Source organism: Callithrix jacchus, chromosome 2, assembly GCF_049354715.1.
Source record: "Callithrix jacchus isolate 240 chromosome 2, calJac240_pri, whole genome shotgun sequence".
In the NCBI taxonomy this organism is placed as follows: domain Eukaryota; kingdom Metazoa; phylum Chordata; class Mammalia; order Primates; family Cebidae; genus Callithrix; species Callithrix jacchus.
The window spans coordinates 36,402,564-36,429,884 of record NC_133503.1 but is presented as its reverse complement, the minus strand read 5'-3'; the positions used below and the strand labels follow the sequence as shown (position 1 = coordinate 36,429,884).

General features: G+C 38.8%; 1 protein-coding gene across 32 annotated transcripts in view; it reads left to right on the top strand.

Moving 5' to 3' along the window:
* Positions 1-27,321, top strand: part of FAM13B (family with sequence similarity 13 member B) — a 117,624-nt gene that overhangs the window by 41,931 nt on the left and 48,372 nt on the right. For 21 of the 32 annotated variants that reach the window (XM_078359895.1, XM_035292117.3, XM_078359816.1 and 18 more), the window contains 3 exons: positions 7,155-7,332; positions 7,637-7,778; positions 16,608-16,765. In XM_078359895.1, the coding sequence (XP_078216021.1) occupies positions 7,155-7,332; positions 7,637-7,778; positions 16,608-16,765 (478 nt within the window). Of the gene's footprint in view, positions 1-7,154; positions 7,333-7,636; positions 7,779-12,366; positions 12,463-16,607; positions 16,766-27,321 lie in introns of all 32 variants that reach the window. The other 11 variants (XM_017967858.4, XM_078359888.1, XM_078359886.1 and 8 more) reach the window with 1 other exon arrangement.

The following is a 27,321-nucleotide window of genomic DNA, read 5'->3' as shown; positions in this document are numbered from 1 at the left end:
GTATTCATGTGTATGTAATGGAGAGACATGCTTCATTATATAGGAAAATGTGTAAAGTTGGCATATAACATATATTTCTTGAATTTTAAAATTACCTTTTCAGGATTTTTTGGTATTATGGAGTTCAGTTATTTTTGAATCAGGTCTTCTAAAGCAATTCAGTTATGCTAAGAATTATAACTACTTCCTTTATACCTATCTCTATCACAGCTGGGCATTCTATAATATGTGTCTATATATCCTGAAGTATTATGTTGTCAGAGAAAGTGTATTTTCTTTTGAAAGTGTTTATCCATCTTTTTCTTAAATTTTAAACTCCTATGAGCCTAAATTAGTTAGGTGTCTCTGATTTATATATAAAGGTCAATGCAAAGACATTCTGTGACCCTCTTACACAAGTTTTCTGTGCAGCTAAATCATAAGGCTCACTTTGAACTTAACCTGATTCACTTTGTTATACTGGACCGAGCATAGAAAGTCAACACCAAGACAAAAGTATGCCAAATTACAGGGTTTGTTGCCAGCGACCATGGAGGACTCACGTCTCTCCAACCCGTGGCAGAGAAAGAAGGGTGACAAGACCTTTTTATACCTGTAAAACCACCTCGGGAGTGGGGGTGAGTAGCGGGGATGGGGATGAAAGGCTTCAGACATTTCCAGGGCTAGTGGATTCTGTAAATCACCTCCTGGGCTGAGACGAGGGTGAGGAGGGCTCCGGACATTCCAAGGGCCAGGGGACTTTTGTCATTCCGATTGTTACTTAAGTGGTTTACAGAAGTCAAGATAAACATTAGTTTATACATTATCTGGGTAGGGGTACAGATCTCAGTTACTTATTACAAGTTGCAGGGGCCAGGATGGACTTATCTTGGGCTGCTTATTCTGGTTATTACTGGTAAGCAAAGGCTAGCAACTCTGGCAGTTACTGATAAGAGAAGGTAAGCAGCTTTACCTCTTTGCATTCTGCAAAGTAAACTAGCAGTCTTATTTACAGAAGCCAAGGCCGGTAGTTATGGTGCAGCCATTACAACTTATTTCTGAACAACAGCTTTGTCTTTTATAAAATGGCGTTGCTCAGGTTCCAGCTATAGCACAACTTCTGTTCTTTTACTTTATAACGTGGATCAGAAAACAGGTTTCAAAACAAAATGTTATTAGTAAGGCTACCCATTTTTCAAAGTATCACTTCAATTTTTCTCCCCCCAAATATTACATTTTTTTGTTTTGAATTTTTGAATCCATTTTATTCTTACAGGAATTTTTTTCAAATGTTTATATTGAGACGCCTAATAAGCATTTTGCTTTTATTTTTTTATTTTTAAAATTATTTTTATTTTTTTTTTGAGGTGAGTTTTACTCCTGTTGCCTGGGCTGGTGTGCAGTGGTGCATCTTGGCTCACTGCAACCTATGCATCCCAGGTTCAATTGATTCTCCTGCCTCAGCCTCCTGAGTAGCTGGGATTACAGGCACACACCACCACACCCAGCCAGTTTTTGTATTTTTAGTAGAGATGGGATTTCTCCATGTGGGTCAGGCTGGTCTTGAACTCCTGACCTCAGGTGATCCACCCACCTCGGCCTCCCAAAGTGCTGGGATTACAGGTGTGAGTCATTGTGCCCGGCATTTTTTATTTTTATTTTTTGTGGTGGAGTCTTGCTCTGTCACCCAGGCTGGAGTTCAGTGGTTCCATCTCAGCTCACTGGAACCTCTGCCTCCCAGGGTCAAGCAATTCTTCTGCCTCAGCCTCCTGAGTAGCTGGGACTACAGGCGCCACCATGCCTGGCTAATTTTTATGTTTTTTAGTGGAGATGGAAGTTCACCATATTAGCCAGGCTGGTCTTGAACTCCTGACCTCGTGATCCACCTACTTCGGCCTCCCAAAGTGCTGGGATTACAGGTGTGAGCCATCGTGCCCAGCCTGCATTTTGCATTTATTAAATATGAATGGAAATCGATATGGTAAAATTTTTTTGAGCCTTTTAAAATAACTCTAGAGCCATTTTCTTTATAGTGATAGGTTTACATGTTCCCTCTGTTAGCTGTTGCAGACAAATATTTAAAGTTGCAAGAGTCAGATCATCTTTCAGTACTGAATGAAAATTTTTAAATTGATAATTGGAATGAGATTTAATGGAAGCAAAGTCATTGACTCACTGATTCTATCAGAAGCTATTTATTTTTCACTAGGATCATAATTTCAGTTGGTTTTCATTTATTTATTTGTTGTTTTTTGTTTTTGTTTTTCAAATGGTCTTGCTGTGTTGCCCAGGCTGGAGTGCAGTGGTGTGTTCCTAGCTCACTACAGACTTGATATCCAGGGCTCAAGTGATCCTCCCACCTCAGCCTCCTGAGTAGCTGGGACTACAGCCACGTACCACCATGGCTGGCTAATGTTTTAAATTTTTTATTTTTTGTAGAGACAAGATCTTGCTATGTTGCCCAGAAAGGTCTTGAACTCCCAAGCTCAAGCGATCCCGTCTCAGCTTCCCAGAGCACTGGGATTACGGGTGTGAGCCATTGTATCTGGCCTCGTTTTCATTTAAAATTATGACGACATCATCTACTATGTTGACATTCATGGAATTACAGGTGTGAACCACCATGCCCAACCATGAGGCAGATATTTTCATCTAGACATAATAATCTTATTAATTATTCTTATGTTAACATTAATTTGTGAAGGAATTTAAGATATGCAAAATGCTTATGGTCCATAAGTGCTTTCATGTTTAATAGGAGAAATCCACTGTTGTCTTCTGTTTTCCACTTATACATACATAATCATTAGCGTGTGTGTGTATGCACATGTACTTACATATATACCCATTTCTTGAATAGCTGTGCAGCTAGGTGTTGTAGTATTTGAGGTGATATTTGCATTTATGTTGTAATATCATCTGTTTGTTCATTCTTTAGTCATTCTTTTGGGAAGGTGTCTAGATCTCTGAACAAAGATTCCTTTCTACTTCTTTTTTTTTAAGTAGAGATGAGGTTTCACCATATTGGTCAGGCTGGTCTCAAGCTCTGAACCTCAGGTGATTCGCATGCCTTGCCCTCCCAAATTACAGGCATGAGCCACCTCTCCTGGCCCTTCCTCCCTTCATTTATTGTAGATAATTTTGTTTGTTTCTTTTATTTTTTGAGACATGCTTTGTCACCCAGGCTGGAGTGCAGTGGCACAGTCTTGGCCCCCTGCAACCTCTGCCTCCCAGGTTCAAGTGATTCTTGTGCTTCAGCCTCCTCAGTAGCTGGAACTGCAGGCATGTGCCACCATATCTGGCTAATGTTTGTGTTTTTAGTAGAGATGGGATTTTACCATGTTGCCAGGCTGGTCTCGAACTCCTGACCTCAAGTGATCCACCCACCTTGGCCTCCCAGAGTGCTGGGATTATAGGCATGAGCCAATGAGCCACAGCACCCAGCTGTACATAAATAATATGATATTATTTTAATGTTCACAAATACATGACAGAGTTACTGCTTTTAAGATCATGGAGGAAGCCTTGTTGCAGTTGTATTTCAGCTTTTGTTTTTAAAAAGTGGTTTCATTTTTCTGTGGTAGCAGGACAGTGCATTCACTGGTGTGGTTAAATCTTGTATTTAGACTAGGGTTTCACAGCCTTGGTACTGTTGATTTTGGGCTGGATAATTTTTTGTGATGGGGGGGTTGTATACTGCAGGATGTTTAGCAGCATCTCTGACCTCTACCAAAGGCACTGTCTTCCTCTAAGTCATGACAACCATTCATTGTCAAATGTTGACAATTCCTAGTTTAGACCCTAATGGTTAGTCCAACGGCTTATACATTGTGTTTTTATAGAAAACATAGCTAGCAGTTTTGTGGATTAGTTAGAACATTTCCAAAAAACGTTACAGTATTTGAAGGAATTGTTAGGGGAAACTTCCTATACATTATTTTTTCTGGATATGATTTAAATAGAAAGTAGACTCCAAAGGAAAGAAATTTAAGCAAGTGTGTATATATTTAATGTATTTTGAAATGCTTCTCTGCCTTATTTGAAGACTTTAGAAACAGGCCTGTATAGGTATAAATGTGTAGTAGAAATGTACCCAAACAACTTTGGATAATGTGGCTAGTATTTCAAACAAAAACAGTAATGGTGTAGTAAGTGCAACATCTTTTTTCAGATATTGTGTATTCATTTAGTGAATTCAACTAATGTTTATTGAACATCAGCTGTATGTTAGGCATTGCTCTAGATCAGCAGTCCCCAACTTTTTTGACACCAGGGATGGTTTTGTGGAAGACATTTTTTTCCACTGATGAAAAGGGGGAATGGTTTTGGGATGAAACTGTTTTAACTCAGATCGTTAGGCATTAGATTCTCATAAAGAATGTACAACCTAGTTCCCTTGCATGCACAGTTCACAGCAGCACTCTTGCTCCTATGAGAATCTGACTCGCTGCTTACCTCCTGCTGTGTGGCCCAGTTCCTAACAGGCCACAGATGGGTCCGTGGCCCTGGTTGGGGACCCTTGTTCCAGATGCTGAGAATTCAGCACTGAATAAAACTAGATGAAAATATCTGCCTCATGGTTGGGCATGGTGGTTCACACCTGTAATCCTAGCACTTTGGGAGGCTGAGGCGGGAGGATCGCTTTAGCCTAGAAGTTCTAGACCAGGCTGGGCAACATAGGGAGACCCTGTCTCTACAAAAATTTCAAAAATTAGCCAGCTGTGGTGGCATTTGCTTGTGGTTCTAGCTACTTAGGAGGTTGATGTGGGATGATTGTTTGTGCATGGGAGGTTGAGGCTTCAGTGAGCCTCCATGATCATGCCACTGCACCCTACCCTGGAGCAACAAAAAAATTTCTGCCTTAACAGAACTAAAATGCTATAGGGGATAAGGGAAGATGGATAAATAGATGATGAAAATAAACCTATGGATGGGTATGCTAGATAAATGCCACAGAGCTGGAGACAATGTTAGGTAGAATTTGTCAGTGTTGATATCTTTATTATATTGATAATATTAACTGCTTGCAGTTTTAATATGTGATTTTCTAAAATAATCCTTTTCTGCTGAATGCTTAGGTTGTTAAAATTTCCCATCCATTATAGGTACAGTGATTTAAACATAAATCCAGGGACTGTTCCATGCAATTTTAAAATTGAAGTACTGGTGCATTTGAATGGACAGTTGGTAATATTGCAAAGTATAGAAGAGTTGTTACTGGTTGCATTTTAATTTTTTTTTGAGACCGAGTTTCGCTCTTGGTACCCAGGCTGGAGTGCAATGGCTCGATCTCGGCTCACCGCAACCTCCGTCTCCTGGGTTCAGGCAATTCTCTTGCCTCAGCCTCCTGAGTAGCTGGGATTACAGGCACGCACCACCATGCCCAGCTAATTTTTTGTATTTTTAGTAGAGACGGGGTTTTACCATGTTGACCAGGATGGTCTCAATCTCTTGACCTTTGATCCACCCGCCTCGGCCTCCCAAAGTGCTGGGATCACAGGCGTGAGCCACCGCGCCTGGCCTGCATTTTAAATTTTAAGTAAAACTCGTGACTGTAGCCTTTCTTCATAAACTTTTATTTATTTATTTATTTTTTGAGACAGTGTCTCTCTCAGTCACCAGGCACCAGGCTGGAGTGCAGTGGTGTGATCTCGGCTCAGTGCAACCTCCGCCTCCGGGGTTCAAGCAGTTCTCCTGCCTCAGCCTCCCGAGTAGCTGCGACTACAGGCACACGCCACCATGTCCAATTTTTGTATTTTTTTTTTTTTTTAGTACAGGTGGAGTTTTACCATGTTGGTCAGGATGGTCTTGATCTCTTGACCTCGTGATCTGCCCGCCTTGGCCTCCCAAAGTGCTGGGATTACAGGCGTGAGCCACTGCGCCTGGCCGTCCTTTCTTGATAAACTTAAAAATTTTTTTCTTTTTTTTTTTAATTTTTGAGATAGGGTCTCACTCTGTCATCTAGGTGCAGTGGTGTGATCTTGACTCATTACAACCTCTGCCTCTCAGGCTCAAGCCATCTTCTCACCTTAGCCTCCTGAGTAGCTGGAACCACATGTGTGTGCCAGTACACCTGGCTACTTTTTGTATTTTTGGTAGAGGTGGGATTTCGCCAGGTTGCCCAGGCTGGTCTCGAGCTCCTGAGCTCAGGCAATATGCCTGCCTCAGCCTCCCAAAGTTCTGGGATTACAAGTGTGAGCCACCGTACCAGGTCAAAATTTTTTCTTAAACATAGTACTGGAGTTTTATTTCCTGATGAACTTTTTGACTAGTATTATTTAGCAGAGATGGCTAATATCATGACCATAACCTTTTGCCAAGAGTTTTTCAATAAAATAATTTTAAGAACCTGGGGAAAATACACAATGAAACATAATTGAGTTGGTTTTTACTCATGAAGCAATAAATCACTTCATTTCTAGAGGACCTCTGAGCACTTATTTCTCCCAAATGGGATCCTCACCATTCAAGTGGGATTAATATGGGTCTAGTTTCTGTTAATGAAAACTCACTGACATGATAAATATGAGGCCTAACTTGTGATAAAGTTTACTTGATAAGCAGAAACCAACATCTATTTAGAGTAGAAAAACAGAGGAGAAATGAAAGACCTTTTAATTTAGTTCTGCTGATATTGTTGAAGTTAATTGTTCATTTCAGGAAACCAGGAGAAGAAAATCACTCTGTTACCTTGTTAGTTCCTTGTTTTTCTATTCATCCAAGCTGAAAGATATCACTGATACTATTAGCCCTTCAAATTGTATCTCTGCTTTGCTCCCTAGTGGTCTGTATTGACTGGCATGGCCAGTGCATTTTGACTTCTTAGAGTTGGCACTAGTGTGGAAACAGGTACGTTCATGCTGGAGACAGTAGGATGAGAATTTAAAAAACAAAAAAAACTAGAGAATTGGATCCAATGAGTAATAGATGAGGAAAACATCCTCCAGCAATTAAGGGGTTGAGTTCCTTTTTTCCAGCTTCCCCTCTCCACCTCTTCTTCATTTCATAAGTGAAATGCAAAGCCCTAAGGCATTTGGCCCCAGTAGAGGAAGTGAAGAGGTTTTGAATTGTTGTAGTAAAAAGGTGATGTGGGTGGAGTAATGTGAACCTGGCAAAATATCAGAGCTTTGCTTTTTACTTTATTAAGAAAAAAAACCTGTCATTATGTTTTATAGATTATAATAATGAAGATGAATTTGGAAGAAAGTTGAGGTTCCTCTTGCAACAGCTTCCACCTGTTAATTACAGTTTGTTAAAGTTTCTCTGTAGATTTTTAGCCAATGTAGCATCACATCATGAAGAAATTTGGTCTGCAGATTCTTTGGCTGCTGTCTTTGGTCCAGATGTCTTCCAGTAAGTTGTTTGAAAAATTTTTGTTTAATTTTTAAAAATTAGATATGTGAAATAGAATCATTATATTGTCTCCCAAGGATCATAGGTTGCTCGACGAACCATTGTTTTTTATACTAGATCTGATTAATCCTCACAGCATTTTCGTGAACAGGGTACAAATTAGGTAGGTAGGTTTTCCAGATGGGAAAATGGAAGCACAGAACGGTGATATAAGTTGCCCATGTTTATAAAGCAGTTCACTGGTTTTCTTCCAATTTTACCTGTGATTGATTTAAGAACTCTCAATTTGGACTTTTATTCTTAGCATTTACACAGATGTGGAAGATATGAAAGAGCAAGAAATAGTAAGCAGGATCATGGCTGGACTTCTGGAAAACTACTATGAGTTTTTCGAGAATGAAGAAGAAGATTTTTCATCTAATGATTTGAGTTCAATTACTGAACAGGTGAGACTATTCTATTTGCATGGATAATTTTTTTTTTTTTTTTTTTAAGAATAATATGCTCTTAAAGACTTGCCACAGACATACGTGGAATTTAGGTACTCACCTAGAAGTAATTATCTTGGTTATTATATGTAATATCAGTAGGTGGCACATTTATGATTTTTTTTTCCTAAATAACATCCTGTCCTCTGTAATTCAATTAATAAGGAAAAGGCACTGAAATCAGATTATAAGGTAGAGATTTTTTGTTTTTATTTGTTTTTTAACTATTGTTATTTTGTAAGGATAATGCAGTGTGTTTGTTTTTGTTTTTTTTTTTTTTGCAGAGAAACTTCTAGCATAGAGGAATATAGGCAAGGGGTGAGAAATTTAGAGGGAAAGATTCAGTTCAAATATTTTTAAATTGGAAGTTAACAGTGAATTAACACAGTGGTAGAATTGTCATTAATGAGAAACATTTGGATATTAATCATTTAAGTGGCAGGTAATTTTTAAATTCTGGTAACTTTATTAAAATCTCTTTCTGAGGTTACATTATAATATTTTAAAAAATGGTTTCATTTTTTAATAGACAGGGTCTTACTATGTTGCCTAGGCTGGTCTTGAACTCCTGACTTTAAGCAAGCCTCTTGCCGTGGCCTCTCAGAGTGTTGGGATTATAGGCATAAGCTACTGCATTTAGCCACTTATAATCTTGATGGTTGAGACTATACAGGCTCATACTTTCTCCTTTATGAAATGGGAATATTGAAGCTGAGTAATTAGAATTATTGCAAAGCCATATTAGTCCAGTCTTCTTAGGTTTAAAATTTGTGATTTAGGTCTATGTAGAAGGTTTTCTTCTGCATAGTTTGGTTTGCCACCAAACTTTTAATAACGTTAAAACCTGTGAAGTCACTTTTTTTTAATGGATAATAATACACCTGTTTCTTAAAAAAGGTAGAATGGTAAAATGTTTTGCTGTCATCCATACTCACTTTTTCCATGTTTCTTTCCTCCCCTTGGTTTATTGTGTTTCCAGTTTTTAAAAGCAAATACAAGTAAATATTTTCCGAGAGTTTTTTCCCACAAGAAAGTAGCATACTGTCCACACTGTTCTGCCCCTTGTTTTGTCTCATCAGTTAACAGTGTGTCTTGGAGATCTTATTAAAATATAGAGAGCACATTATTTTCTTGTAGTCTCCTATTGTGTGGGTAGAATCTTTACAATTTATTTGATTCATAGTATCAATCCCCACTTAGAAAGGGGATGGTGCATTCTGGTTTTCTGAGAACAATTTTGGTTTCTGTCTGCTTCCCATACAGTATTTAGAAGCTGCCCTGTCACTCTTAAACATATTCAGGTTTGCATGGTTGCTTCCCTTCATTTGCTGTGAGATTACAAAACATCATCTTCTGAGAGGTTGTTTATTATACAGATTTTCATTATTCCTGATAGTTCTTTTTTTTTTTGAGACGGAGTTTCGCTGTTGTTACCCAGACTGGAGTGCAATGGCATAATCTCGGCTCATCGCGACCTCCGCCTTCTGGGTTCAAGCAATTCTCCTGCCTCAACCTCCCGAGTAGCTGGAACTACAGGCGCGCACCACCATGCCCAGCTAATTTTTGTATTTTTAGTAGAGACAGGGTTTCACCATGTTGACCAGGATGGTCTCAATCTCTTGACCTTGTGATCCACCCGCCTCGGCCTCCCAAAGTGCTGGGATTACAGGCGTGAGCCACCGTGCCTGGCCCTAGTCCTGATAGTTCTTACATCTCATTATGTGGATTTAAAGTTTAATTTTCTGGGCAGCCTAACTTTAAAAGAGTTTTTATGCTTTTTAATATTTGGGGTTTGTACTTTCTTCAGTTTTTCATGTAAGCATCCATTTCCCCCGCCCCCCAAACAGAGTCTTGCTATGTCACCCGGGCTGGAGTGTAGTGGCATGATCTAGGCTCACTGCAACCTCTGCCTCCCAGGTTCAAGCAATTCTCCTACCTCAACCTCCTGAAGAGCTGGGATTACAGGCACCTGCCACCATGCCTGGCTAATTTTTGTATTTTTAGTATAGATGGGGTTTCACTATGTTTACCAGGGTACTCTGAAACTTCTGACCTCATGTGATCCACCCACCTTGGCCTCCCAAATGCTGGGATTACAGGTGTGAGCCACTGCATCTGTCCATGTAAGCATTTTTATCTTTGGCTTTCCCTTCCTTCTCCCCTCCGTCCCTTTCTCCCCTTCTCTTTTTTCTCATTTCTTTTTTCTTTCTTCCTTTTCATCTCCTAAGTATCAGGAACTTTAAAGGAACAGGAATAGATGCCAGATTAGAGTTTGCAGTATGTAGACTGAGGATGAAATCTGTGTCTGTGTGTGTGCATGTAATAAATTAAGTGGGTAGAATTTGTAGCCTGAATTAGTGATACATGGAGCTTTTGGCACATTTTTTGAGGGGTTCCATTATCATATACAGTTCTTGACTTAAAAACTTGGTTTAAAGAACTGATGCATCTTTTAAATTATTCTTGCTTGAAGCAAAATGACAAGAAGAGGATAAGTAGATAGATAAACCTTAAACCTTTGATGTCTTTTGATGCTCAAAAGAAATCCCACCTATTGCGGAGTTCTGCAAGCCACCTTTCTTTTCCTTTTTTTCGAGTTGGAGGCTTGCTCTGGTTGCCCAGGCTGGAGTGCAGCGTTGCAATCTTGGCTTACTGCAACCTCCACCTCTTGAGTTGAAGTGATTCTTGTGCTTCGCCTCTGAAGTAGCTGGGACTACAGTTGCACTGCCAAGCCTGGCACGTGCGCGCATGTGTGCTTGTGTATATGTATATATTTTTAGTAGACACTGGGCTTCACCATGTTAGCCAGGTTGATCTCAAACTCCTGACATCAAGTAATCTGCCTGCTTCTGGCTTCCGAAGTGCTGAGACGATAGGCATGAGCCACTGCGCCCGGCCTATTTTCTTTATGTTTCAGTTCAGTGATTTTCAAAAATATGAGTAATGGCCGATCAAAATGAAATAGTATACGTGATGTTTGTGTCATTTATTTTTGACATTTCTAAGATGATTTGACTTCTAAGAACTGGTAATGTCAACTTAATATTTATATCTTGACTTCTCAAGAGTCTGCAGAGTATGCCTTGATTATGTTTTATATTTTGCTCTAATTCTGCAATAATTTCTTTTCTCCCATAGTTTGCTTATGTATGCTGAAGTATCTATATCTCACATATATTGTATCAGTAGTTTTATATTTTTTTAAACACTAGAAAAATTGACTTAAAATACATTGTGCTGGCTGGGTACCAGTGGCTCATGCCTGGAATCCCAGCACTTTGGGAGGCTGAGGCGGGTGGATCATGAGGTCAGGAGTTCAAGACCAGCCTGGTCAACATGGTGAAACTCTGTGTCTACTAAAAATACAAAAATTAGCCGGGTGTGGCGGGCGCCTGTAATTCCAGCTACTCCGGAGGCTGAGGCAGAGGTTGCAGTTAGCCGAGATCGCACCACTACACTCCAGCTTGGGTAATAGAATGAGATTCTGTCTCAAAAAAAAAAAAAACATTGTACTTGACATTAAATAGAATGGTGAGGCACTGTGAGGTAGTGTTGAATTCTGTATGTTTGCCTATGGATAGAAAAAAGGACATTAGGCCAGGCGAGGTGGCTTGCACCTGTAGCCCCAGCACTTTGGGGGGCTGAGACAGGTGGATCGCTTGAGGCCAGGAATTTCAGACCAGCCTGGTAAACAGGGAAAACTCATCTCTACAAAAAATACAAAAATTATTCTGGTGTGCTAGTGCACACCTGTAGCTCTAGCTACTCTGGAGCTGCAGGCACAAGAATCGTCTGAATCTGGGAGGCAGAGGATGCAGTGAGCCGAGATTATGCCACTGCACTCCAGCCTTGGTGACAGAGTGAAACCCTGTCTCAAAAAAAAAGAAAAAAGGATGTTATCGTATTTAACTATGCTTAATAAATGAAGTACTGCCGTGGGTCCTGACAGATATGCTGTAGATATAATTATCTTGTCCCATCTTGTTAATTATCAGAATCTATTTTCTTATCAATTGTTATTATGTTTCTGGAATGTAAGTGATTTACAGATAACAAAAGTACAGATTTATGAAGTTTTTTGGTAAGTGGATTTCATAACTTCAGTTTGATTAGTGAAGCAGAATTGATAAGGTATTTAAGTAAACATAAGTATCCTCAAACTGAGCACAGTTTGATTGTGTTCTTAAATATTTTAAATTTCTTATCCACATATTTAAAGATGTGGGCAGACCTAACCCATCTTGGAAGTGCTTTGATTTTTCTCCTGATTTTGATATTTGAAGGAAGCAAAGTTTATCCAGCACTTAATTCTTTTATAGTTTCATCCCATTAATGCAAGTGTTTGGCTACTAGAATCTTTTCCAGGTAGTAGATATTTTTATTAATACTATGAAAGAGAGAGAGATGGCTGGAGGTGAACAGGGAGTGCTTGAAGGATGATCCAGAGTCAAGTGGATTTTGTATATAGATCCTTAAATGAATGAGAATCCAGCAGAGTGGTTTGAAGATGCAGGTGATAACGATGTTTCTTTATACGTTTGAGAAGGCAGGTAGCAGCACTCTCCACAAGCTGGAGTCTGGAGAGCAGGCATTTCACGAGGCCCTAGAGAAGGGAATTACAGCAGTCAAAGAAAGAAGAGATGTAAGTATGGATGAGGGTTTTCCATAAGTGAAGTTGAGGCAGCTGCATAGGTAGAGCAAGGTCAAAAAAACTTCTGAACAAAATAGTGTTGATAAGCAGAAGGTCATGTTGACAAGGAGAGGACTAAGAAAAATTTTGAATATTAGTGTGGGGTAAGAGAGCATTTTAATCCAAGTTCTTTAATGCTTAACTCTAGCTCAAAATAATTGAGTCAGTTCTTAGTGCAGGAAGTTACACTGGGAGGCCTGGAAGTTGGGAGGGGAAAGAAGAAAACCCAACAGGTAATTGTTCGTCGTATTTTAGTTGACTATTGGTGAAAATAGTGGAGACTATCAATTTCCATAAAGCTTAATGAATTGAATATAATATATTCAATATAATCAAGTATAAGGCTTTCATAGTTCCTCAGAGCTATTGACTTTAGACACAAAATGATTTTATTTATTTTATTATTTTTTTGAGAGGGTCTCACTGTGCCATCCAGGCTGGAGTGCAGTGGCATTGTCATAACTTACTGTAACCTCGAACGTCTGGTCTCAAGTGATCTTCCCACCTCAGTTTCTTAAGTAGTTGGAACTACAGGCATGTGTTACAATGCTTGGCTAAATTTTTTTTTTTTTTTTGACAGAGCTTCCCTCTTGTTACCCAGGCTGGAGTGCGAGGGCGCAATTTTGGCTTACTGCAACCTCCGCTTCCCGGGTTCAAGAGATTCTCTTGCCTCAGCCTCCTGAGTAGCTGGGATTACAGGCATGTGCCACCATGCCCAGCTAATTTTGTATTTTTTTGTAGAGATGCGGTTTCTTTATGTTGGTCAGGCTGGTCTCAAACTCCCAACCTCAGATGATCCACCCACCTCTGCCTCCCAAAGTTCTGGGATTACAGGCATGATGCTTGGCCAATTTTTAAAAATTTTTGTGGAAACAGAGTTTTGCTGTGTCACCCAGGTTGGTCTTGAACTCTTGGCCTCAAGCAATCCTCCTGCCTTGGCCTCCTGAAGTGTTGATATTACAAGTGTGAGTCACCACACCTGGCCCCACAAAATGATTTTTAAAAGTGTGATATAACATATGTTAAAATAGTCCAGGCGTGGTAGCTCACACCTGTAATCCCAGCACTGTGGGAGACTGAGGTGGGTGGATTACCTGAGGTCAGGAGTTCCAGACCAGCCCGGCCAACATTGTGAAACACTGTGCTAAAAATACAAAAATTAGCCAGCTGTAGAGGCATGCACCTGTAATCCCAGCTACTCGGGAGGCTGAGGCAGGAGAATTACTTGAACCCTTGAGGTGGAGGTTGCTGTAAGCTGAGATTGTACCATTGCATTCAGTCTGATTGACCGAGCAAGACTGTCTCAAAAACAAATAAAACTGTTAAAAATAATAATATCTTTGTACCATAAAAGAGTGTGCTGACCAAGTTTTTGTTCTCAGTTTTCAAAGTCTTCTTTAAATTTTTTTCTGATGTTTTGCTTCTGTGCCCAAGCTTTTATTAATTAACCAAAATAATTCCCGTAATTCCTTTCCCTCACCATTATTTATTTATTTTTTGAGACAGTCTCTGTCTGTCACCCAGGTTGAAGTGCAGTGGTGTGATCTTGACTTGCTGCAACCCCTGCCTCCTAGGTTCAAACAATTCTCCTGCCCCAGCCTCCTGAGTAGTTGGGACTGCAGGCACTCGCCACCATGCCTGGCTAATTTTTGTATTTTTAGTAGAGATGGGGTTTAGCCATGTTGGCCAGACTGGTCTCAAACTCCAAGACTCAGGTGATCCACCTACCTTGGCCTCCCAAAGTGCTGGGGTTATAGGCATGAGCCATTGCACCTGGCCCCCTTTTATTCTTCTGAAAACATTTTTTTTTTTTTTTTTTTGGCCAGTGTTTTCCTTGCTTAGATAACCAGATGGATATTAAGTACATCTTCTCAACTTTCACTAGTTATTAAATACATAGATGAGGAAAGAGGGTAATTTTCCATTTGATCTACTTTAAAACCTGATCTGTCATTTGAGATTTTCACCTTTGCTTAGAAATTTTACCTCAGTTAATCACTTAGGCCAATGATTTTTCAGTCCTTATCAGCATTATACATTATATGGGTTAGACTAGAGAAGACATTTACAAGCACAACGAATTATACAGAATATGCCACATGTACTTTTACATGTAAACTAAATGGTTCACTTTTTTTTTTTTTTTTAAGACAAAGTCTTGCTCTGTTGCCCAGGCTGGAGTGCAGTGGTGCAGTCTTGGCTCACTGCAACCTCTGCCTCCTGGGTTCAAGCAATTCTTGTGTTTTAGCCTTCCGAGTAGCTGGGATTATAGGCACACACTGCCACATCCAGTTAATTTTTGTATTTTTAGGTTAGGTTGGATTTGGCCATGTTGGCCAAAATCTCAATCTCGGGTGGTCTCCATCTTCTAGCCTCAAGTGATCCACCCACCTTAGCCTCCCAGAGTCCTGGGATTACAGATGTGGGTTACCATGCCTGGCCTAACAATTGTTAATAATGACTTTTTAATGATCCATCTGACTAGTGACCTCTATAGACCTGTGGTGGAGACCTCCTGCTTTAGGTAGTTTGTAGTTTGAATGGTAGATACTCTCTTCATTTACGTAAGAAAATGATGCTACATGTAGAAACTAGGATCTATTAAATAAATGTAGAAACTATAAAAGAAATGACAACAATTTTAGTTACAGTGATAGGTATTATTTTTTATTATGTATAGACATTGCTGAAGAGGTTATGTTTATTAATCCTTTCAACCAGCTCTGTGAGGTAGTTAGTTATAGCATCTTTATTTTATACTTAAGACTTGGAGAAGTTTAGTTGCCAGAAATAGGGGCAAGTAGAGATGTGTGAATATAGATATTTCTGCCTCTGATGCCTACCTTTTAACTATTGTATTATACTTCATTTAATTTTAAGACTGAATCTTATTCTGTCACCCAGGTTGGAGTACAGTGGCACAATGATGGCTCTGTGCAACCTCGACCTCCTGGGCCCAAGTGATTCTATAGGCGCATGCCACCATGCCTGGCTCATTTTTGTATGTTTTGTAGCAACAGGGTTTCACCATGTTGCCCAGGCTGGTCTGAAACTCCTGGTTTCAAGGATTACAACCACCTAAGCCTCTCAAAAGTGCTGGGATTATAGGTGTGAACCACTGTACCTACCCTGTATTATATTTTAAAATAGGCATTCTGTACTTGTTGATTAGGAGTTTGATAGAATATCACAGTGTAATTACCTTTCTTTTGGTTGCAGTTTTACTTTCTGATAGTATTCTAGTATTCTAGCAACTGTTTTCGTCTATCAGGAAAAACATACTTGTTACATGTGGTAGTAAACACATTTATTCTAGGTATTCATATTGTATTTTTCTAGAACGGAGAAAAAGCATACTTTTATTGCTCAGCGTCTTTAATGACTAGTATTAATTTATATTAAGCCATTCTATAGATAGTTTCTTCTTTGGGATAACTTAAAAACTCATTTGAAAATATTTTGCTGGTTTTTCTTCTCCAATATTTCAGTATCTTTTTATTAGACTGATTACCTACCTAGCCATTTTGATAATGGAGGGCGTTTTAGAGCTTCTGCTAGCAAGATAATTATAAATTTGACTTGTGCTTACTGGTCAAAATATGAGTTCTTCCTTGTAGGATCCCATCTCTTCATATATAATTCAATCTGAATCACTTAGAAGTTAGCTGACATTTTCTAAAATGTAGCTAACATCTTAAGGCAACATTTTTTTTGCCTTCTTTTTTCACACTTACTCTGTATTAAAATGACTTAAGACATCTGGCAATCAGATTAATTAGAGGTCTGTTGTAAGTGTTACATTTACAAAACTAGTTAGAAAATTTAGTTTTCTTAATGTTAATTATACCTTATAGGCTTACTTATATTCCTAGTGATATGCTAATTTTGCAGTCATTACCTCCCACTTCAAAATGTTACATTTGTCTGGTTGGATATGAGGAAGTTGGCAGTTACTTCATAAGAGAGATTGGTCCTAGGAAATGAGAAAATAAAAATGAGTTGTTTGTGTTTAAAATTTTCATAGAATAATATGTCTTAGACTTGCTAATTAATAGTTTCATTACATTTTAATTCTGAATTTCCTTTTATTTATATAGGTTAATGAACTTTCTGAGGAAGAGGAAGATGAAAAGCTGGAACATATTGAAGAACTTCCAGAAGAGGGTGCAGAAAAATCAAATGACATGCCAGAGGTGGTACAATTAAGGATGACTGAAAATATCTTGGAATCAAATAGTGTTACAGCATCAACAAGGTAATAGCTCAGTTGAATTAAGTTTAGCTTTTAAGTACATCATTCCAAGGGTAGACTCACTTAAGCACTCAGGAACACAAACTAACTATATGTGAAAGTTTGGCATTTGTGAGTGAAAAACAGCAAGAAGTAAAATTTTAAATTTAAAGATGTGTTCTTGCTAAGGAATTTTCAGTTACTACTGTTAATACCTTTTTTCAAAAATATAACCTCTTAAAAATATTACTTCTTAAAGTTTATTTGTTTTTTATTAGCTTGTTAATTGGGCTGGAGAAAATTTTAGAACCTCTGGAAGTAGCATCGTTGGAGAAGGATACAGTGGCTGAATTGACTTGTATATTCTGTTTCCAGGCTACAATTAGTTATAACTAGGCTGTAAGGATGAAACTCTGATCCGTTAAGATAGTGCTTTCCAATTGTTCTCATATATAAAATGCCAGTATTTACATGGCATACTGGATAAGTTTGATAAATGATAAATGTGGTAGGCTGAAGGCCCTATCATAGCATATAGCTGGGACCATTGGGCACACTATTAAGGAAGCTTTAGAGAATTCAAAAGAAAGAGTGAACCTTTCTGTAGCTTTTGATAAATATTTCCAGACTATTTAAAGGACATGACCCAGTTTACATTGTCATCCTCCCTCTGTGGATCATTAGGTCTGCTAAATTCTATGCTAGTTCTATGTAAAGCTCCATGGTTTAGTAACCCTGTCTAATTAGGAGGATATAGCTATATATTTAATCCACTAGATATTTTTTATTTAATTTGTGTTCAGTGGAATGGTGGTTAAAAAGAAGAGGAAGTAATAATTTGAGTCAGAAAGCCAAATGTCATTTAAAAGTAACCGGTAAAATCTAAGGGAAGAACTCTCTAATGCCATTTAGGAAAATAATGAAGTAATTTTAAGAGTCTGCTGCAAAATACAACTATTACATTTCTCCGTAGGCCTCTGGATCTTTATATTATGTATGGTTTCTTCAAACATGATCATAATTCTGATATATTAAAACGTTTATTCTCTCTGTTGCCCGATTTAACATTTTGTTTTTGCTTTTATGTGTGTTTACATAACCTAATATTTTTGATGATCACTTAGCTGTATTTTAATTATATATTAAGATATCTATATGTTCAGATATCTGTATTCGAACTGTCGTTCTTTTTTCTTGATATTTTGAACTGTTTCAGCTAGCTTGTCAGTACTGTACTGCTACTGAAAAAAACCACCTTTGTTCTTTGGCCATTTTTTCCTTCTTTTAAATTATTTGGATAAATTTGCTGTAATCAAAGAGTGAACCTTTCTCTGGCTTTTGATAAATATTTCTGGACTACTTAAAGGATGTGACCCAGTTTACATTGTCACTTGGCAGTATTTTCTTGAGGACCTTACAGCAATAAATTTAAATGGGTGTTGTAAATTTTGTTAATAAATTTTTTTGGGGGGCCAGTCTGTTGCCCAGGCTGGAGTGCAGTGGCACAATCTCGACTTATTGCCACCTCTGCCTCCTGGGTTCAAGTGATTCTCATGCCTCAGCCTCCCAAGTAGCTGGGACTACAGGCACATGTCACCTAATTTTTGCCACCTGGCATTCATTGTTGGAGAAGGATACAGTGGCTGAACTGACTATAACAATTAACGGAAACATATAAATATCATCACTAAATCTAGGAGACCAAAAATATTAGAAGGTTATGTAAACATACATAAAAGCAAAAACAAAATGTTAAATAAATTTTGTATTTTAGGAGAGATGGGGTTTCACCATGTTGGCCCAGCTGGTTTCAATCTCCTGGCCTCCAGCGATCCATCCTCCTCTGCCTCCCAAAGTGTTGGGATTACAGGCATGAGCCACTGCACCAGGCCTCTAATTTTGTTAACTAGAGCTCTGCTCTCTAATAAGGTGACCACTAGCTCCTTCTGTGTATTTATTATTATTTAATGACAGGGTCTCTTGCTCTGTCATCCAGTCTGAAGTGTAGTGACACAATCACAACTCACTTAAAGCCTCCACTTCCTGGGCTCAAGCGATATTCCTGCCTCAGCCTCTTGTGTAGCTGGGAGCACAGATGCTTGCTACCATGCCCAGCTAGTTTTTGTATGTATTATAGAGATGGGGTTTTGTCATGTTGCCTGAGCTGGTCTTGAGCTCCTGGGCTTATAGGTGTGAGCCACTGTGCCCGGCCACTAGTAGCAGTACAACATAGCTACTTTTTGGTGGTATCTGTTGACTCATTATTAATACTTTTCAGTGTATTTAAATGTAAACTTAAACTAATTAAAATTAAAATTTAAAAATTACTTCCATAGTGTGCTGGCCACATTTCAAGTGCTTAGTAGCCACACATGTATCAAGTGACTATCATGTTGGACAGTGCAGATATAGAACATTTTTTTTTTTTTTTGAGGTAGAGTTTTGCTCTTGTTGCCCAGGCTGGAGAGCAATGTCATGATCTCTGCTCACTGCAACCTCTGCCTCCCAGGTTCAAGCGATTCTCCTGCGCAGCCTCCTGAGTATCTGGAATTACAGCTGGGATTACAGGCATGCACCATCATGCCCAGTTAATTTTGTGTTTTTAGTAGAGATGGGGTTTCTTTATGTTGATCAGGCTGGTCTTGAACTCCTGACCTCAGGTGATCTGCCTGCCGTGGATCCTAAAGTGCTGGGATTATAGGCATGAGCCACGGTGCCCGACCTGATATAGAACATTTCTATCATTGCAGAAATTTCTTCTGGAGAGTGCTGATTTAGACAAGTTAATTCATTAAGTATTTACCAGCAAGTTTAAGTATTGTTTCAAATACATATTACTCATAGCTTTTCTCTGATCATCTGTCTGGTTTTGTAGAGGATCTTCCTTTCCTCCAACAGTCATTTTATAAAGTTTTTTTTTTTTTTTTTTTGAGACAGAGTCTTGCTCTGTCACCCAGGCTAGAGTGCAGTGGCTTGATCTTGGCTCACTGCAGCCTCTGCCTCCAAGGTTCAAGTGCTTCTCTGGCCTCAGCCTCTCAGTTAGCTGGGATTACAGGCCTGTGCCACCACACCCAGATAATTTTTTATTTTTAGTAGAGACGAGGTTTCCATGTTGGCCAGGCTGGTCTTGAACTCCTAACTTCAGATGATCCACCCACCTCACCTCCCAGAATGCTGGGATTACAGGTGTGAGCCACCAAACCTGGCCGGTTGTCAGGATTCTTTAATTGCAGGTCCTAGAAACATTCTGGTTAAAGTATAGAAAAAGCAATTTATTAATAAGAAGGATTCTGGGCTACAGTCAAATGGAAATGCAAAGATAAGAACATGGACAGCTTTGTGAAGTTTAGAAACACAGGGGCAGCATTTGGCTGTTGCTATGAGAGTTCTGTCTGTTATTCTGCTCAGAAGTAGATACCTGTAGGGTGGGGGGAGAGGATCTGCCCTACATATAGTTAGGTGTCTATTCCCCTAGCTAGCATAGAACTGGTTATTGTGATTTATGTGTATCTGAGGACTGTGCAGAATGGAGGGAGGAGCTAGTTTCCCATGGGAAAACAGGGCTATTGCCAAAATGTTGGAGTGGGGATATTAGGCAGATGTCTACCATTTTGGTCTCCTAGATTTAGTGATGATATTTATATGTTTCCATTAATACCTATACATTTTCATTTTATTTTAGTTTTGGCTGATAAAGTGTCTAAAGATTAAAAAGTGCCCATGACTACTTTTTTGGTGGTATCTATTGCCTCATTATAATACTTTTCAGGTACTATAATGTCATCAGAGTAGAGGTACCTGCTGTTTTTTAGTTGACATTTATTTATGAAAATATTAATAATTTAATTCTTCTCTTGAAAGTAAAAATATCCATGGTGTGTAGTACCTTCAGACTGTTTTCAGTTTTTATTCTGTTTGTTATTAAAGTTGCTCACATTAGAATTTTCTATAAATTACCTATTTTTACATTTATTTTAATGGCAACTTATTCTTATGGATGTTATTGTTTGAGATAGAGGCTGAAGATTGAAGTTGTTTGTTGATGTCATTTCATAAGTGGTTGATGCCATTTCATAAGTGGTTAATAAGACATAAGCAAATGAAAAATTGAAGTGGAATGAAGCCTACAGCTAGTTAGAGGGAACAGATGTGTTTGATCTTTTAGGCTTTCAGAAAGAATGATTAGGGTTGTAAAAATTTTTTTCAGATATTTATTTTTGCATGTCTCTCTGCTAAACAAGGTTATCCATTTGTTTTTTTTTGTTTGTGTTCACATGAAGTTTCACTCTCGCCCAGGCTGGGCTATCTCGGCTCACTGCAACGTCTGCCTCCTAGATTCCTAATTCTCCTGCCTCAGTCTCCTAAGTAGCTGAAATTACAGGTGCCCACCACCATACCTGGCTATTTGAGACAGGGTTTCACCATGTTGGCCAGGCTGGTGTCTTGAACTCTTGACCTCTAGTGATCCAACCATCTCAGCCTTTCAAACTGTTAGGATTACAGGCATGAGCCACCACACCCAGCTCCCATTGAAGTATGTTATTTCTAATCCCCAGCAATCTACTTAAGCTTCTTATTCTTGTTTCTTATAAATATAAAAATACTTCACTGAGTCTAGCCGATTTCATTAGTATAACATATCTGTTGTTTTAAAAAACAACAGATCATTTATTTTATTTTATTATTTTTCTGGGAACTTTTCAGAGAGTTAAGAGCATTTCCTTTCTTTGGTTAAATCTCTTCAATGTCTCTCTATTGAAGGAGCCAAAAATTCTTAACTGGGCTGTAAGGTTCTATTCTGTATACACATTCTGCCCCATCCTACCCCTAACTGCTGCACCTTTTCTTCCTTTATCTCTTAGTTGCTCTGTCATTCTCCTTTGGCCATAATAAAATTCCTTAATTCATTAGTCATGTTCTACCTTTGAGCCTTTGCTCTGGACTGTTCCTTCTGTCTGCTTAGTTGTGCCCCTAGATAGCTGTATGGTTCTCTCACTATGTTCAGTTCTTTGCTCAGATGTCACTTTCTCAGTGATAACCTCCTCATCCTCCTTTCTTGATCTCCCTTAGCCTATTCTATTTTGTCCAAAACTCTTATAACCATCTCACATATGTTTATTATTGTTATTGTCTATCTTCCAGCCCTAGAAAGTAAATGATGAGACAGCAGGATTTTATTTACCCACGTATTTATAACACTTAGGATAGCGTCTGCTACAGAATAGGCACTCAGGATACATGTTGAATGAATAGAGCTTTAGAAGCAAGATGGAATTTTCTTGAATGTTCAACTTAATATGATTAAAATTACATAGCAAATGTGTCAGTGTTCTGAGATAGAAGAGATATAAAACATATTCTTTGATACTACCTTGGATGAAAGGAAAGTCAGGGAGAAATTTCCCTAAAATTCATAGGGCCCAGTATATAGGGAACTTTGAATGAATTTGAAACTGGAGATTGAACTTTTAGTAATTAACGTGTCATCTCTTTTAGTACTCCTATGAAGTAGTTTGCAAACATTTACTGGAAATATTAGGTAGCCTGCTTTGTATTTCTCTTCAGAAGTAGCCTAGGAAAGTGTTGGAATCCTAAGAGAAATAAACAAGTGGGGAATGGTTTAAGTTAGCAGTTCTCGAACTTCGGGTCTCAAATATTAGTGCCCTTATAAAAAGTTATTGAGGATTCCAATGAGCTCTTGTTACCCTGGACTATACTTGTTGATATTTACCATATTAGATATAAAAACTGAGAAAATTTAACCACAGGAAGTATTTCTTTGCCAAGTTGTATTTGGGAAGGATGCTGCTGCTGCTGCTTCTGTTTTTGAGACAGAGTCTTGCTCAGTTGCCCAGGCTGGAGTACAATCTTGGCCCACTGCAACCTCCACTTCCAGAGTTCAAGGGATTGTATCACTTCAACCACCCAAGTAGCTGGGACTGCCAGTATGTGCCGGCATACCTGACTAATTTTTGTCATTTTAACAGAGATGGTGTTTAGCCATGTTGGCTAGGCTGGTCTCAACCCCGCCCCCTCCCCCCGGCTTTAAGTGATCTGCCTGCTTCAGCCTCCCAAAGTGTTGGTATTATAGTTATAAGCCACCATACCCAGCCAGGGTGCTTCTGTTTGTAGCTAAAATATAACTATTTATGACCTCATGGGTTTTTATTGATAAATTCTTTCTCTTTTATTAGTTCTAAGTTAGTGCTTCTCAGATATTTTGGTTATACAACCCCCTTACACACTTAAAAATTATTGGGCACTCTAAAGAACTTTTGTTTCAGTGTGTTACATCTATTGGTGTTTGTGATATTAGGAATTAAAACTGAGAAAATTAGTTAATTTTTAAATTTTTTTGAGACAGGCTCTTGCTGTGTTGCTCAGGCTAGAGTGCAGTGGCATGATCATAGCTCACTGCAGCCTTGACTTTTAAGGTTCAAGTGACCCTCCCACCTCAGCTTTGTGAATAGCTGGGACTATAGGAACGCACCACCACACCCAACTACTATTTTTAATTTTTTGTAGATACAAGGTCTCATTATGTTGTCCTGGCCAATCTCAAGCTCCCGGGTGCAAGTGATCCTCCAGCCTTCGTCTCCTTAAAGTGCTGGGATTACTGGGCCTTATTTATTTTTTTAAAGTAACAATAAATATATTACATGTTAGTGTAATATTTCTTTTAAAATGAAAAGTAACTGTGTTTTCTATTTAAACTTTTTTAGTGGCATTGTTTTACATTTTTGCAAATCTCTTGAATGTCAAGCGTGAAGGATTCTTACATTTTCTTCTCCATTTAATCTGTACCTGTTAAGATTTGGAAGTTTTGGTATTAGGAAGTGGGGCCTTTGGGAGGTTATTAGGCCATGGGGGTGGGACTCTCATGAATCAGACTAGAGGCCTTATAAAAGGCCTGAGAAAAGACTTCTTACCCCTTTCTCTAAATGGGAACATAGTGAAAAAAGTCTTATCAGTAGGCCCTCACCATACACTTAATCTGCTGGTGCCTTGATCTCAGACTTCTCAGCCTCCAGAACTGTGAGAAATAAATTTGTTTCCTCAGTGTATGGCATTTTGTTATAGTAACCTGAATGGACAGAAAATTGATGCTGAGGAGTGGTTGCTGCTGTAACAAATACTTAAAATGTGGAAGTTGCTTTGGAACTGGGTAATGGGTAGAGGCTGGAAGAGTTTTGAGGAACATGCTAGAAAAACCTGTATTGCTGTGAATGGGCCATTAAGGGTGATGCTGGCGAGGGCTCAGAAAGAAAGGGAGAAGAGTTTTAGAGAAAGCCTCAGTTTTCTTAGAGAATACTAAGTGGTTGTGAATATGAATGGTAAAGGCCGTTCTAATGAGGTCTCACAGAAATGAGAAACATGTTATTAGACAGTAGAGGAAAGGTGTGGCAAAGAAGTTGGCTGAATTGTGTTTGTGGTCTAGTGTTTTGTGGAACATAAAACTTGGGAGCTGTGAAACTAGATTTGGCTGAGGAAATACAATCTAAGCAAAGTATTGAAGGAGTTGCCTGGTTCCTCTTGATTGCTTATCGTAAAATGTGTAAGGAGAGAGGAATGATTTAAATATGGAATTGTTAAAAGGGAAGCAGAACTTAAAGATTTGGAAAATTCTCAGCTTATTGGTATTATAAAGAACAAGAAAGCTTATTAGAGAGAGGTCACCAAAGGTGTGGCCAGACTGCCGTCTAATAAGGAGATTAGTCATCTAAAAGGAAGCTAGGACCTTTATCCAAGACAGTGGAAGAATGACCCTGGCTCACATATGTAATTCCAGCACTTTGGGAGGTTAAGGCCGGTAGTTTGAGACTAGCCTGAGCAATATAGTGAAATCTCATCTCTACAAAAAAAAATTTTTTTTAATGAGCTGGGTATGGTGCCATATGCCTGTGGTCCCAGTGACTCAAGAGGCTGAGGTGAGAGGATTGCTTGAGCATGGAAGGTCAAGTCTGTAGCCTGGGCAACTAAGTAGGACACTGTCTCAAAAGAAAAAAAGAATGACCCTGAAGGCAATTGAGAAATCAATTACAGGCCTTGAGTGTAAGGGCCTGCAGGGTTGGGGAAGCCTAAATGCAAAAGAGGGGCCACCAGTGATTAGGGGGACCTTGGAGACCTTGGCAAGATTCCATTATGCCTGGCATCATACTCTTCTGCCACTCTAGGTATGGCTCTGGTGTAATACAGGCAACTCTATCTCTACCAGAGCAGAGAGTACATGAGCCCAAGGGGTTTGGCTACCTCCACATTCAAAAGATGGGGCTGCCCTTGTGACCCAGGCAAGAGGACCATTACAGGGATGGGGTATGGTGTGTTGGTCATTCGGAAAAGATTGCTTCACTGAGTTTGGTAGATCTTCCAGATGTTCACACATATGTTAAAGTTCACATTCTTTAATGTCACTATTGATTGCATCAGAAGCATCTTTAAGTACTCAGATGTTTTTGAACTTATGGAGGAGGATAGAGGTTTTCCAGAATTCCGATTTTTGCCTGAGATTTCAGATTTTGTCATGTTGTTGCCAGCATTCAAGTCCTAATAGCCATAAAAGTTTAGATGTTAGTCTATCTTTCAAGTAAAAATGGTATTCCATAATAAAAGTGATTAGTTTTTTAAAAAGTTTCAAGTGGCTGGTGAGGAAGAATACAGTGGCCACAGTAGTACTTGCTTGGACTTATGCCAAGAACCCAAGCAATTTTTCTACCATTGATTTCTCATTATCATTGTAGAAAACTTTAAACAACAATTTTAAGAGTTTATTTGAGCATTTAAGGATTCATGAATCAGACAGCAGTCAAAACCAGAGGAGGTTCAGAGTGCTCCACTTTAGCATCCTGAGCAGTAGTGGGGCTTTTATAGACTGGATACAGAAGTAAAGAAATAACTTGATTGGCTAGGCATTTACCTTACTTGGATATTATCCAGTGAAAAATTCCTAGGTAGAGGTTAGTTGGTGGGTTTTCATTAGTCATCTTACTGTTGACATTAGGTTTCAGTTTGCTTACGTGGGAAGCCAAGGCACTGGAGCCATTTCAGCCTGATGGTCTCCTAATTAAAAAAATTTCGAAAATATGCAAATGTCAGGATAGTGAAAAGGGAAACTATGAAGGTAGTTCTAACTGTTTTATAGAAAGGGCTTCAAATACCCTCAGGTTTACAGACCACTTTTCGAGAGACAGTGGTTTAAATGTTTGTATGTGAGTTGTATTGATTGGTCTGTTCATGCATTTGTTATTTCTGTAGTTGTCATGTTTTGTTGAGATTTAAGCTGTGCTGAGAGTGGAAAATATGGTGGAGTTTGAGGTGTGAGCAGCCTAGGGTGCATGCATGGGAAAACAGTAGTTTTGGTTGATTGATCCTGAGGTTCAATCTAATCCGTGAAGTCCATGGAAATCTCAAGATTGTTTCTGAATTGTTGCTTTATATCCACACATTTATCATTTAGCTTTATATTTAAATGTACAAACTTTGGGGGAATTTTTACCTTTAAAATGTGAAGAGAGGCCAGGCTTGGTGGCTCACGCCTGTAGTCCCAGCACTTTGGGAGGCTGAGGCTGGTGAATCACGATGCCAGGTGTTTGAGACCAGCCTGGCCAATATGGGGAAACCCCGTCTTTACTAAAAACACAAAAATTAGCCAGGTGTGATGGCATATGCCTTTAGGCTCAGCTACATGGAAGGCTGAGGCAGAAGAATTGCTTGAACCTGGGAGGTAGAGGTTGCAGTGAGCCAGCATCACGCCACTGCACTCCAGCCTGGGCAACAGAGCGAGACTCCGTCTCAAAAAAAAAAAAAGAAGAGAGAAAAAGGAGAGTTCTAAAAGAGCTTTTTATCTTTTCTTCCTTTGCCTTACAATCTTTTTCGTGTTGCATTAAGAAAGTTTATTTTGGCTTGAGGTTTAGGTAATTTTTAATTTATGCTCATGCTTAAGAAACCACAAACCAAAAAGTGATTACTTTGTGTTAAAAAGTTCATTTAAAGTTGTGCTTCTCATGCCTTGCTAAAACTCAATTTAGGAAGATGAAAAATTGAAACGCTCTTTGTGGTTGCTGATGCTAGCGCTTCATTCTTGTGAGTTCATTGGCTTCTGATGTTCAATTTTAGATAAGGTGCAGGAAAGATGGTGTAAGTGATTTAGGAAGAGCTGTGAGTTTAGGGTTTTAAGACTGGTTTCCACCTCATTCTTGGATCCCCTATTATTGAGAAAATGTGCCTTCAGTTGACTAGAGGGGTATGCTAACTGTAATAATATCTTTTTTCTTTCCTTTCATCATTGAATCATATATTTTGCAAAATATTTCAGTTGACAGATTTTATCAGTTCACATTTTCACTATCCAGGTTCCACTTGAGTTTAAAAAGGAAGTCATACTTGAGTGGAAGTACCAGAAATGTTGAGCAGTAACAAGTAGAATTTATGCTCTGGGTCATAAGAAAGTTTTATTAGAGTTTAAAAAGAAAATCTTTTAAGTTCTAGCACATGATAAATATTGACAGGTTCTCTCCCTCTTTTCCTTCTCCTATAAATGATGCATTTGATATTTTAGATTTGTTATATATAAGTTAGTGACT